This window comes from Strix aluco, chromosome 5, assembly GCF_031877795.1.
Source record: "Strix aluco isolate bStrAlu1 chromosome 5, bStrAlu1.hap1, whole genome shotgun sequence".
NCBI classification, from domain to species: Eukaryota; Metazoa; Chordata; class Aves; order Strigiformes; family Strigidae; genus Strix; species Strix aluco.
Genome location: NC_133935.1, coordinates 18,439,846 through 18,453,510, shown reverse-complemented (window position 1 = coordinate 18,453,510; position 13,665 = coordinate 18,439,846). Strand labels below are relative to the sequence as shown.

Sequence of the window (13,665 nt, the reverse complement as noted above, 5' to 3'; positions counted from 1 at the left end):
CAAGCTCCAAGTATTGTGCTTACCAAAGGCAGGAGTGCCAATTCTCTCATGGCAGGAAGCTCATACAATGCCAAGAACAATTCTGTGGTAATGGGGCAGTATTAGTCAGGATCCTAGGGAGAGCCAGAGGAGATGACGCCTACTACTTACTTACCAACCCTGTACTTGATGGGCTCCTGGACAATTTGCTGCCAAGTAGAAATATCAGTGCTTATTAAACCTACTATTATAAAGGAATTAAGTAGGAGCTGTGATTACGGATTTCCTGTAGTTTGAATTTTATAATTGTGTTTTCTTATTAAAGTGTATTTTCGGATAAATTCTGTTATTTTTGTCTCCATGTCTAAGGCATTGCATTGTGTTTAATGAGGAAAACAATGGCTTAGGAACAGCATTAATCACGGGGAAAAAATAATCAGAAAAATTACTGGAAAAATTTATGTAAATGGAGAGGGAAGCATTACTTTCTGTGGTTCATCAGTACTTCTTTCAAATACTAATCTGTTTACTGTGTTTCCAAAGAGAAGAAAAAGTAGGAGCTAAACAAAATTCTTGTACAAGTCCTTCCACACAGGAACTAACAAATAATACAGTAAATTTTCCTCTCTATTTTGGGGGAAGTCTTTTCTGCAACATTGTGCCCACCTGCAGAATAATACCAAGGATAAATGAGATACAATCAAAACAGATTTACTGTGTACAGATGATGGAAATTGGAGGCAACTACAAATGGTTCTGTGTGTTAAAGGACACCTAGAAAAGGAGTAGCTGCAGTTTAAGTGGTACTTCCATAAACTGAATGTGTGCTTAGCTAGCAAATGAATTTAGAGAATCAAAGTTGCCTATGCTTAGGATCATGATCCAGCTCATTACCTGATCATTTTTGCTTCGCAGCACCACTTTAATTCAGTGCACAAGAGATTATCCTGAGCAGCTGCTCAATGTTTTGTTTCATCCTTTTGTTCAGAGCAGCGCTTAAGTAATAGTAAGACAGACATGGGGCTACACTTGAACACGTCCCTCCCTTTCTGCACTTTTCTATGGGGGTGGCAATGCAGAAGCCCATAAAGTACTCTCACAACATCCTGGTCACACAAGAAAACATTATTATTCCCATTACAGAAATCTGGATCTAAACTGTGAAGGATTGATTATTGAGACCATATCTTTTATCTTCCCAATCTAAGATATCATAGCATTACATACAGCTCTTTATATATTCAGAATATATCTTCCACTGACTTAGCAGTACTTGTGAGTAGCCAGCACTTCAGCAAATTCGATACCAGATAGGTCCTTAGAGTCACACACACAACTGGTAACACAGTTTAAAGATTCCATCAGCAAAGTAAACAGCAGGTGGACGAAAAGTCAAACCAGCAATACTTATTTAATGATGCTTTTATTTTACAGGATACAAATTTCTTTTAAGTACTCAACAGGAATTAAAGTGCTTAATTTTTACAATTCTCCACCCACCTTATGACCAAATATACATATATTACAGAAAATATATACAGTATCTGAAATTTTTTTACATTCGTATATTTCTTGACCATAAAAATGACCACTTACATTTGCACAACATACAAGGGCATTTATATTTCACCTTTTTAGTATTCTTCACTTTATTCCAAAACCAGGACAAATTTATACCTCTTCCAAATATTAGTTGTTTTTTTTTTTAAAAAAAGTGTTTTTGCAATTTAAATGAGAAATGTTTCCGTAATGAAGGGGAATTAACATGTATAGCCTATAATTCTGATGTCAAACATACAGCTGATCCAGCTCCCACTAACATGAATGTATTAATCCACATTGAGGGCAGCTGCAGAATAGAAAACATGCTAACAGAAAAAAAACAATACTTCTATTGCAAACTGTTCCCTATATGCAACAAATTTGGCTTCTTTCTTAAAAATACTAGGGCACATACATGCAAAAATGATTTGACATAGTTCCCCCTTTTCTGAATGTTTTCATAGTAAATAGTTAATGAATCTACAAGGATGAACTATAAACTGAAGTAGGTTGGTGTTATACAGTGGCTGAAAATATGTTTTATTCAAAAGAAATGTGCTTGAAGATTTTAGTAGAGAAAATCCACATTCTACATTCAACTTGTGCTAGGAAAAGGAAGGGGTGATAGCAAAATGCAATAGTTGAGTCTGGGAAGAAATTTAATCATGAGCTTTTAAAGGAAGCAGATTGAATGCCTTACTGAATTTAGTGTGTTCATTGTTTTGTTTTGGTTTTTTTTTAAATTAGGCTGAAAAAGTAAACATGCCACAAAAGTTGATCTACTTCTGTCAATTTTTTCTTCTGAAGAGCATACTCAACACAGTCAATGTACATTATATCTTGATTGCAGCACAGTGTATTTTTTGATTGTAAAATACTGCTTGAAAACAGGTCATCTGAATAATAGTCTCAAATATATAAATACACATATATACATATACACACATGCATATGTGTATATATACACATATACAATCATTAACTTAATTTTATGTTCTGTTAAAGGAAAAGCATTTAGGAAACAATCTGACTAGTAGATTAAAACTCCTATCCAAGGAACATACTTCACTACAGTCCCGTGGATCAGAACCAGCTAGGTCAATTCCTCATACCAACAGGGCCACAGATGGGAGAAAAAAACCCTAACTCCATATATTTAATTTCAGATTTCAAATAACAGTACACCACAGACTAAGAATGATGCCCATTTCACCAGTGGACTTATCTTAAGGATAGTCAATTCTGCCATAAAATTATTTCTCTTCTCCAATCATGTATTTTTAGATATATATTTCCAGCTGCTTACATTCAACCCTACATCAATTATCTCCAGCTGAAACCCATTTGAAGTTCAACTGAGCACTGTGATTCCAGGTGAGACATAGTAAGACAGCAGCTCTCAAACTGGTGAAATCTTGATTTTCCATAAGTGGCTTTTATGTAGAGTAGATTCTACATAAATTTAAATCACTGAAGGTATAACATCTCCAGCAGGTCTATGCTAGTTTACACCAGATAAAAATCTCTACAATAGATTTATGTAGAAAGCTCCTTTTTTATTGCTTAGAATTATTTCTACATGGAATGTTTAATTCTTTCTCAAAAGACTTGCCTTCAGTATAAGGAACCACTACCCTCTCTTTATTTTATTTAATCTTGTCTTGAAATGAAAAGCTGACCAGGTTTTAGACTAGCTATGCGGTGATGCAGGTTTGAAAAAAAAAAAACCAACAAACAACAAAATCCGAAGAACCTGTCAAGTGTTTCCACATCTTTTCCACTTATTTTTATATATACATATATATTAGTTTTTTTCCTCCTGACTCCACTTGGAATTCTTTAGAGCATACTTCTATAACCTCATCTAAAATTTACTCAGGTGGTAGTGTATTTATTCTACTTTTAATCAGTGCCTTGGCTTCATCCATAATTTAAAAATATGAAGAATAAAAATCCTCTTTTCTATGAAAGGGATTTAGAATCTTTGAGGAGATTTAAAGCACTTTGAGATGATTTTGCATAAAAAGGTACCACTATATATTACATGCATTTAAAGTGGTTTAATATTCTACTCCAAACAGAAGAGAACATTGTATATTCTCAATATCTATTTTGTACATAAAAATTCAATACATTTTGGAATAAACAAAACTACTCAGTGTAAAGGGATTTGAAAGTACTAGATGCTATAGATTTTACAGTAGCTCTTCAACCAAGCAGGAGTACCTGATAACAGAAAACAATTTTTAGAGGATCTGAAAGAATGGTGCAGACATACAGATGTCATGATACACTATTTTTCTATATGATAGGGGAAAAATATTAAGTTATTTTGAAAAAATATATTAATATGTTCCAAACTTATTAATGATAAAATTAAGCCATTGTTCTGGTTGAACACTGATAAAACTGCACAAAATAACTTTTGATTTGCACTGAAGACTGATCACTTTTAAAGTGAGAAACAAGCATTTCTTGAACACAAGAATCGCAAAGCTTAAATAATTCAGCAGAGCCATTCACATACATTCATGTATTACGAATGAATGCTCGGTTATAGTTTATTCTTCACACACACAGCTTTATGCTAATACATTTAACGCCTTTTTTTTTTTGAAAAAATTTAACAGTTGAAATGGGATCAGCCTATACCTTGTTAGAATGATGGTTTTAATTTGACTGCTTTGGTCATGATACTTAAGCCGCAGCAGTTACTACTTTGAATTTGTTCCTCTGTGGTCACAATTTACAATTCAAATTTAAAGAAAAAGTTTTGGAAGCTGTAAGGGGGGCTTGGAGAAGCCCCTCTGTGGAGAATGGAGTAAAACAGTTAGGGTGGTTAAATCTAGAAGCAACTTCTCCATCTTCTGATCTCCTTTAATATTGGTGGTACATACTTTTCCTACAAAATACACACAGAAGCATACATTTGAGTGCCAAGACATTCTGACTCAGAAGAGAACAATTCTAACCAAGCAATTGATTATGAGAACATGAAATAGGTTTCATTAGGGTAAATAAAATATCCCACACTATATAAACTTTAATGGCTGAGAGCAAACATGAGGCTAACATCCAAATAAATAACTCCCAATGCTAACTTAATTTCAAATTGTTTATGCCCAAATGCAGGGCTTTACCTGGGAGATGCTGAAATCATTCAAACAGCTTTAGATATTCAATACCACTGTAACAATAAGGCAGCCCAGAAATTGCTGCTTCTAATCATTTCCCTAATCATTTAGCTGGAATAGGTCTCTCTACTTGGCTCAGAATTTAGTTTGCAGGAGCTCAGAAAACAATGTACTACATGATTACAGTCATACCATTATATTATTTTCAGAATAGCTCAGTCCGTCTTATCCAGGGACTTCTTTAAAGCAACTTCTCCCCTTACACTGAACAACTTGAACATGGGAAACAATGTTTTTGTACATTAGGATGTGGTAAGACAACCCTCCAGATCCCACAATTGCACTTGAGACTTTTAGAAGGTACCCACTTTCAGGAGATGACCATGAAAGAAAGTTAGCTATGGAGAGTTTTTCTGGCTTACCTGAATGTTCCCCCATCCCTCACCAAGGTATAAACAAGGCAACAATTACTAGCTAGGGAAACCCAGGTGAAGATTTGATGGTACTCACCAACGTGAACCAAAAGGGGCCTGAGCTGCCCATAAATAAATACAGCTGACAGTAGAAATAACTTAAAATCTCGTAGAGAATTACAGAAGAGCTTGCATATCAGATAAAAGGAATACTAGAGTTACATGCAGAATAATCTGGACACATGGAGCACCCGAGGAATAATTCAGAACTGACATGCACAAAGTCAGCTGTAGAGTTAGTACTCTACAATGCCACGTCCTGATAATTACCAACACTAGTTTAAAGCTTTGAAGTCTAAAGGCCAAGATAGATTTTGGATTTGTGCAGGAAAGCGCAAAATCCAGCCCGCTAACATTAAGCTGCATGACATTCTTCTTACCAAAGAATGACAGACACTGTGTACTTATGTATGCCTGACACTAAAAACAGAGGTTACTTCAACAATCCTGTTAAATGCTAAATAACTATTTTTTGCCCTATAGTGTTGCAAAAAGATTAAAGCGAGAGTGAGAGTTCAGTGAATACTTTGTCTAGAAATCTTATGAAAAAGCGACAACTTAAATCTGTCCTGTTACTGGACTTGAACCTGAGCTCTTCAGCTTGACGTTATTTAAAATACAGATTGCAGTTATATTGAGAAGTAATACTCCTGAACATTCTTATGACAAGTTGATTGTAGAAGTTACATATTTTCCTTCCTTTGAGAGGTCAGAAAAGGAAAGATGGCAGTGATTTTAATTGTCTACTTGATAGTCAATCACTACTCCTGAATTTGTCATATTTTATCTAAAGATGTTACAGTAAAAATTTTAGGGAGGTCATTTGCCTCTGTGTATAAAAACCCTAATAGGAATGAAAGTTCATAAGGGACTTAATACTGTAAAGCCAACAAGTCCTTATTCCCACAAGCAGAATGCAAATAATGTCTGTTAATGCAACTTGAGGTTTGCAGACTCAGACCTCATACTAGGTTCATATAAAGCAGGCTCCACTTTACAACAATAATCCTTGAACATTGTTGTCATAAATAAGTATTAAAGTATCTAATCTTCTGCAAAAATTAAAAGATCTAAATTCAAAATGTTTTGTTCCAATAACCGTAATAGCAAAAATACACGCTCCCAGAAGATTACTAGAATTTGTTGCTTTTCCAAACAACATACTGCATTTGAGTAATGAACTACTGCACTCATAAAAGATAACAGTGATAGGACACTGAAGAAAAGCGACTACTCTTTTAAACACAACTGGAACTTATTTGTCCATTGCATGCCACTTACATTACTGCTATTTTTTTAATGCATAAAAATACCAAGATCATTAAATGTCAGCTATTAAATCACTGAACAGCATTTGTTAATTTAGGACTGTGTTTAATTTCAAATAGAAAACATGCTTTTTAAATAAACTACTGGCTAATAGGAACCCAGTATCATGAAATCAAAGCAAAAGTCAAGTATTACACATTTTTAATACTGCACATATAGTTTTCTCATATTTTAGGTATTCATTTCTAGATTGAAAATCATTAGATTGTTTCCTTGATAAATTGAAACTTCAAAAGCCAATATACCTGTGAAAGCAATTTGCATTACTTTAATTAAAAAGAGACAAGTGAATACAACATATGTACAGACCTGTGGAATTCAATCTATAAACTACATACATTAAACCAAACTGTCCCTGCATATTTAACTACAGATCTATTTTGGCAATGTGGAGGTATATCTTTTATCCTGTTGCAAGTCCTAACATGTAAGTAGGAAGCTTCAATATTTGCATTCTTAATGAAAGCAGCAAACGTTAACTGAAGAGCAACTGGATTTTCAAAAAAATTTGCATCATGACAAACAAGTAGTACAGTAAAGTTAGTAAGTATTTTTAATAGCATTCACATTTTTTTTAAAAAGTCTCTGAAATGGACCTGTACATTACTTTTATTGACAGAACATAAATATAAGAAAAAGATCCCTAAAAAGACCAGAATTTTTCCCAAACATAAAGTGCTAAGATGTGTATGGTAGTAAGAAGTTTCTTTTTTTTTCTTTTTTATTTTTTTCTTGATTGAGTAAAGAGAAGTTAACACGAAGGTTAACCATAAATTCAACTGAAATCTTTTAAAAATGCCATGTGTTCTTGAGCTTCAGCATTCAGATGTTTTAGAAGATTCAGGTTGCTCTTCTAAATTCACTTGCAGTTCATTTTGACATTCTGGTGTCTCACCTTTGACAGCTAAATGGATAACTTTTAGCCATTTCTGTTTTAGTTCCTCACTGTCCGCAGCAAAGCTGTGCACAGACTTAGACTGGGTCAGTTTGAAGCTGTGTGGGAGGTCAGCACTTCTTGGAGTGTCATCTACTGTATAGCCCAGAAGTGGAATTGTAGCCAGAGCCTTAACATCCTAAAAAGAAGAAGTTCTTGATTAAGAACAGCCAACTAATCTGCCCGTTACCTCTTGTTTACTATACAGGTTGGTGAAATCATTTGGGGTCTTTTCCTCCATTCCCAAGGTACTTGACTTCCCTTCCTCAGATGTCAGTGACAATAATTACTAAAATCTTGTCCATTTTCTCTGTACATACCTGTGGAGCACCATACATGTACAGCACAAGAGCTTCCTGTTTAGGTATAACACACCATGCTTTCTGCCAGGGCTTTGATTTTTCCATGTACTGAAGAAAGCTACATATGACACTATTTCCAGAGACTTCTGCAGATTCAATCTAGGAGATAGTATAAAGCATAATAAGGAGAATAAACTTTCCTTAAATAAAGACTAAGAAAAGCAGAAATTCATCACCATTCATATAAAATCTCAGACAGCATCTGCAAAAGAGCTTGAGCAAATACCCTGGTAAGATCATGAAGGACTGGATTTACATAATTATAAGGACTAGATTTATGTAATTATGTAATATTTAGATATGTAATTATGTAATATTTATATATTACATACTTACAATCACATCATGTACTCCCTTAACATATGTAATTGGTTCCTTCTTTCATCAGTTATTTTGGATTATACACTTCTAGATCACTCTAAACTTCATTTTGTCACCACAGCTAGCCTTTCTCTGTATCTTAGGATCTGCAACAATGTCTGATTTCTAAAACAACATCATGCTAGGCATTGAAGTGCTACTAACTATCCAATATGACAACTACTCTATTTTGGCAGTTGAAATATTACAACAGGATCAGATGTAAACGCATTTCTAAAAATAACATAAGAATGCAAGCACTAATCCTAGAGAAAAGGTTAGGTGAATTGCTTAAAATCTGGAGACAGAGCGACATGCTACTCAGGTTAAATAGTAATCCTGAAAAGATCAGAAAGAACACAATATGATTATGTGTTAAAATTTCCTTGCATCAGTTTTTTTCTTCTCCCAGTAGTGATGCTGTTTGGATGCTGCAACACGGTACCAATCAATCCACTGTCATGAGATCCAGCATGCAGACAGACATTTCTAGAGACTCTATAGCTCCTTCATCTACCTTAAAGCCAGCATGCCAAGAAACAGCAGTCTTTTGACTATAAGGTAAGCTAGCAGAGTTCTGTGCTCCTTATTCTTTCTCATTTAAGAGGGTGTAGTCAAGCCAACATGGATTAAGAACGGGATATGGAACTACAATCTCTATTTTATTTTTGCTTTCTTTTTCTGCTGTTATTTAGTTCAAGGGTCGATCCTTCTCTACTGCATCCCAAGATAAATATATGTCTTGACAAAGTTAGGATGATATTTCTTTAATGTATGTCAGGCATTTTAAAAGGGCCTATAAAGAGGGATTTAAGAAATGGGAAGGTTAATTGCAGTTCTAAGATGCCTATTTCTCCTCTCTAACCATAAGAGAAACATGGCTCTTTATTGCCTGATTGAGACCTTGAATTTTTAGATGTCAAAAGCTGAGAGAAACTTGATGACTATAAGGTACATTGTATACATTGATGAAAACAGTATGCTACTCAGACTCTGAATAGCAAAATTGTCCTCTGTTTCCCCTCTCCTCCATCCCCAGTTCTTTTAGTTTGGGTATGTTTTCAAGAACCATTGTAGTAGTAGTGGTTTTTGTTGCTACAACAGCTTAAGTGCAGAAGAAAACTGAAGATTTATAAGGAAAGGTAATGTTTTATCACATTAGCTGATGTAACTGGAAAGAAGCAAACAAGCTCCAAGGTTCATAATTCCCTCTTTAAAAAAAAAAGTTGTAAGAAACAAAGTATTGTGAAAGATGAATGGTGAAAACCAAAATCTATTGAATGGGATGAATTTGGTCCACATACTTTTTATTTCTCAGACAGAAAACAGCCCTGCAAGAATGCTACCATTTTTCACTTACTGATGAGCTGAAACTGTTTGCAGCTATCCACATTCAGTATTTCTAAATTACATACCTCCAAGATGCCTTTCTTCTTCTTTTCTTCACTGTCTCTACAACCAATTATAACATGATAGCAGTCCTTACAGACTTTGTTCAATTTATTGCCATCATATTCAAGGTGTGCCTTGTAATCAGAACATTTCCAGCAAACCACCTTAGAAACAAACAAAAAAAAAATTTAAGTATTTATAAAACTTTATGAAACCAAATTTAATTAAAAATTAGTATTATTTTTATCTACTTAGTAATACATTGTTTAATCACACAGAACAAGAAAGATAATGCCTTTACAACATGTCCACAATAACTTAACTGAAAATAATGATTTTCCAAATCTGTGCCACTGCTTCTTAACTAGAAGTGCTTTTTACGTGGTGGAACTTTGTACTTTGCGTAAAATCACATTAGGCTTTCAATTGTATCTGTAGGTTAAAGTTAGCAATAGAATCAGAATATAGCAACCATACTGCAGGAAGAAAATCCTCCAGTTTAAGTGCCAATCTGAAAAGGTACATTTACCATTTTTTTTCTACATAATCTCAGAAATGTACAACTGAGATGCACTTTTAATGATAAAATTTAATAAAAACAGAAATGGCTTGTTTTGTAACCTGCTAATAAATATTAAATTTACAGTTTTAGAATCTGTTCATAAGTACACAGAATAAATAAGCCAGTATTACATTGATTTTTCTTTTCACTGTATATCTATATATAGATTAGAATGGTTTGGGTTGAAGGGACCTTAAAGATTATCTAGTCCCAACCCCTCTGCCATGGGCAGGGACACCTTCCACTACACCAGGCTGCTCAAAGCCCCATCCAACCTGGCCTTGAACACTGCCAGGGAGGGGACATAAACAGCTTCTCTAAGCAACCTGTTCCAGTGCCTCACCAGCCTCACAGTAAAGAATTCCTTCCTTACATCTAATCTAAATCTACCCTCTTTCAGTTTAAAACCATTACCCCTCCTCCTATCCCTACCGTCCCTGATAAAGAGTCCCTCCCCATCTTTCCTGTAACCCCCTTTAAGTACTGGGAGGCTGCTATAAGGTCTCCCTGGAGCCTTCTCTTCTTCAGACTGAACAACCCCAACTCTCTCAGCCTGTTCTCATAGGGGAGGTGCTCCAGCCCCCTGATCATCTTTGTGGCCTCCTCTGGACCCACTCAAGCAGGTCCACGTCCTTCTTATGTTGGAGGCCCCAAAGCTGGACACGGTACTCCAGGTGGGGTCTCATGAGAGCAGAGTAGTGGGCGAGAATCACCTCCCTTAACCTGCTGGCCACGTTTCTCTTGATGCAGCCCAGGATGCAGTTGGCTTTCTGGGCTGCGAGCGCACATTGCTGGCTCCTAGTCAGTCTTCTTCCAACTGCTATCCCGAAGTCCTTCTCCGCAGGGCTGTTCTCAATCCACTCATTGCCCAGCCTGTATTTGTGCTTGGGATTGCCCAGACCCATGTGCAGGACCTTGCACTTGGCCTTGTTGAACTTCATGAGGTTTGCACGGGCCCACCTCTCAAGCCTGTCAAGGTCCCTCTGGATGGCATCCCTTCCCTCCAGCGTATCAACCACAGCCCACAGCTTGCTGCTGTTGGCAAGCTTGTTGAGGGTGCGCTCAATCTCACTGTCTATGTTGCCAACAAATAAATATTAAACAAAATAAATATAACTGAAATGCAAGAGAGATCTGAGTTCTTTCATTAGAAACGTTTTTCCACAGAAATGTTCTTCCAGGTGAAAAAGATACCCTGCATTAAAAAATATGAGTGCAGTTATTTCAAGAAAAAAAGGCAGACAAATGGAGTTGAACCACTCAAACACCTGAACAAAATTTTATTGTGGACCAGGACTCTGCAGTACTAATCTAGATCACTACCTTCAACTAGTCTCTCTAGAGCAGGGTTCTCAAGCTTTCCTCCACCATGAACCCCCTTTAAATACCTTTTGGGGCCATGGACTACCAAGACTTAATTCAAGATTTAAAGCACTAGACTGCATCAAATATTTATTTCAATTTTCTCATGAAGGGTCTTCAAATTTGGAGGGAAGAGGAAATAAGTTAATCTGTTAATGCTCACACTCCTATTATAATATCTTTATTGCAATGATTTCATATGAATTTAAAATAATAGCATCAACACTCTTCTTGCTCAAATGGCCCATTTTATGGTATTTTAACATGCTAATTCCAAATTTGATGCCAGTTTTTACATCAGAATTTGATGAAAAGTTTTTACAATTCTTCTCACCTCCCCCCTTGTTTGTCTGTGTTCAGTCACCATATATTTTTGTTTACAGGTCCAGGGCTACCACTTGGAGGAACAGACTTCAGCCCCATTGTGGCCCTAAAGAGGGCCGTTGGGTTAAGAAAATGTCTTTAAGAGAAAAACTGCCTAGTTAAAGTGGGTCCCACCAACCATACTAGCACCAAATATACTAGCATGTCAGGGCAGACGGGGTGGGGGGCTTGAGTACAAGAGGGCATTGAAGGGAGGGGGCTGTGGGAAAAGGAGGCACAGCGCTTGCCACGGGCCAGACCAAATGTTTCTGGGTTGGATGGTCCCCACCCCTGATTTAAGCCTTCACAGACCCCCTGTGATGACACTGTGGCCCCCAGGGGTCCATAGACCACAGACTGAGAACCACTGCCCTAGAGAATACTAGTTAAGTATTCCCAATTAGTCACTGCTGAAAAGACACCATCACTGACCCAAATTAATTCCCATGAAAAAATGTTTAAAAATTAAAGTGCAAGGAGATCCGATAGAACTACTACAAAAGGGAGTAGTTAGGAGTCTAAACAAAATGGGGAATAAAAAGGAAGGGTACAATCTTAACACAGGAGTTTTAAGACAGAATGATCTGGAAAAAACCCCAGATGACAACTATATAATCAATCATTCAGAGATTCTGAAAAAGTCTCTAGTGTCCTGCAAAGCATAACAGTAGTGTTGTGAATGTGGTAAGCTTCATACCGTATAAAAACATTAGAAAGAAATTATACAAGATAACCTGTAAGACAAAAATTAAATCTGGGCTTGCACTACCACCTGCTGGAGAAAGGCAGAGCTGCTGGATGTCAAGAAAAGAGCACAGTATGTTTGCTCATCTTTTATTAATTTCTGAAAAATCTCAAGTCACCACTATCTCAGTCATTTTAAAGTGTCATATGTTACTGCAGCACCATACACAGAAAGCAGCTGTAATACTCTCTCCCTTTCCAAACCTTCTCTGCTTCCCTGATGCTTCACGCATGTTCACAGTTACACACTGAACCCAGTGGGGAACAGCTTCAAGTTAACCAATTGCAGGTCTTCGTGGTCTTCTTGCGAAGAGGAGAGAGAAGGTAGCAGAATGGGAATAGCAGGCAGCCAGTGCTGCTAGGGATAACGCTGGCTTATGCCAGTTTCAAGTGGTCTTGAAACTTGAGATCAGTGGAGGCCACTCAGGAGTAACAGTGTAGTATGTCCAGGGGCTTGGGACATTTTACACAAACATGCATCTTCCTCTGCTGTAAATTATTTCCAAATTTACCATGACAACTAAAGCAGACAGAGGACCCCTTGTAGTATGCTATACACAGCTTCTGCTTTTGGCCACAAGCACAGCAACAAACTGCAACATAACAAGCAACCACCAGAAGCAGGTGCTTAGACCAGTTCCCAAGCCTGCTCACTAGCTACAGCAGCTAGTGTTTGGCACTTACATGTCCACATGCTCGGCAGTGGTGCCTTCTCCTTGTCAGTGCATTAAAGGGTTCCTTGCATTTCATGCACATGGTTACTTCATTGTCCCGTATCCACCTTGGTGCTCTCTTCCCCAGCTCAGCATTCTGAAGGGAGACAGGGGGAGGATGGGTGAATAAAAAAGAGCCAGTCTAAAAGTTGTGCAGTACTTTAAATAGAGAAAATAATGATTCTCTTCCTTTAGAAAGGAAATGTCAAAATACAGCTCAAAATACATTTTGAAATCTATACAAGAAATAACAAAGAACACAGTTAAAAATCATTATGTATCACTGAAAGGGTACTCTGTTATGTATTTCAAGAAAAAAGAGGCTTTTTTTAAAGGTTTGGCATTATGAAGAAAAACAATTACCAACAAGATGACTGCTTTGTAATTCCTCTGCTATAAGAATGGTGAGCTTGAAA

The 13,665-nt window shown here is 36.6% G+C and overlaps 1 protein-coding gene across 2 annotated transcripts in view; it reads right to left on the bottom strand.

Moving 5' to 3' along the window:
• Positions 1-1,371: 1,371 nt before the first annotated feature.
• Positions 1,372-13,665, bottom strand: part of FGD4 (FYVE, RhoGEF and PH domain containing 4) — a 118,204-nt gene continuing 105,910 nt past the window's right edge. For both annotated transcript variants that reach the window (XM_074826252.1, XM_074826253.1), the window contains exons 14-18: positions 13,221-13,346; positions 9,529-9,669; positions 7,712-7,852; positions 7,353-7,530; positions 1,372-4,423 (exon numbers count right to left, since the gene is read on the bottom strand). In XM_074826252.1, the coding sequence (XP_074682353.1) occupies positions 4,281-4,423; positions 7,353-7,530; positions 7,712-7,852; positions 9,529-9,669; positions 13,221-13,346 (729 nt within the window). In that variant the 3' untranslated portion in view covers positions 1,372-4,280. The remainder of the gene's footprint in view (positions 4,424-7,352; positions 7,531-7,711; positions 7,853-9,528; positions 9,670-13,220; positions 13,347-13,665) is intronic.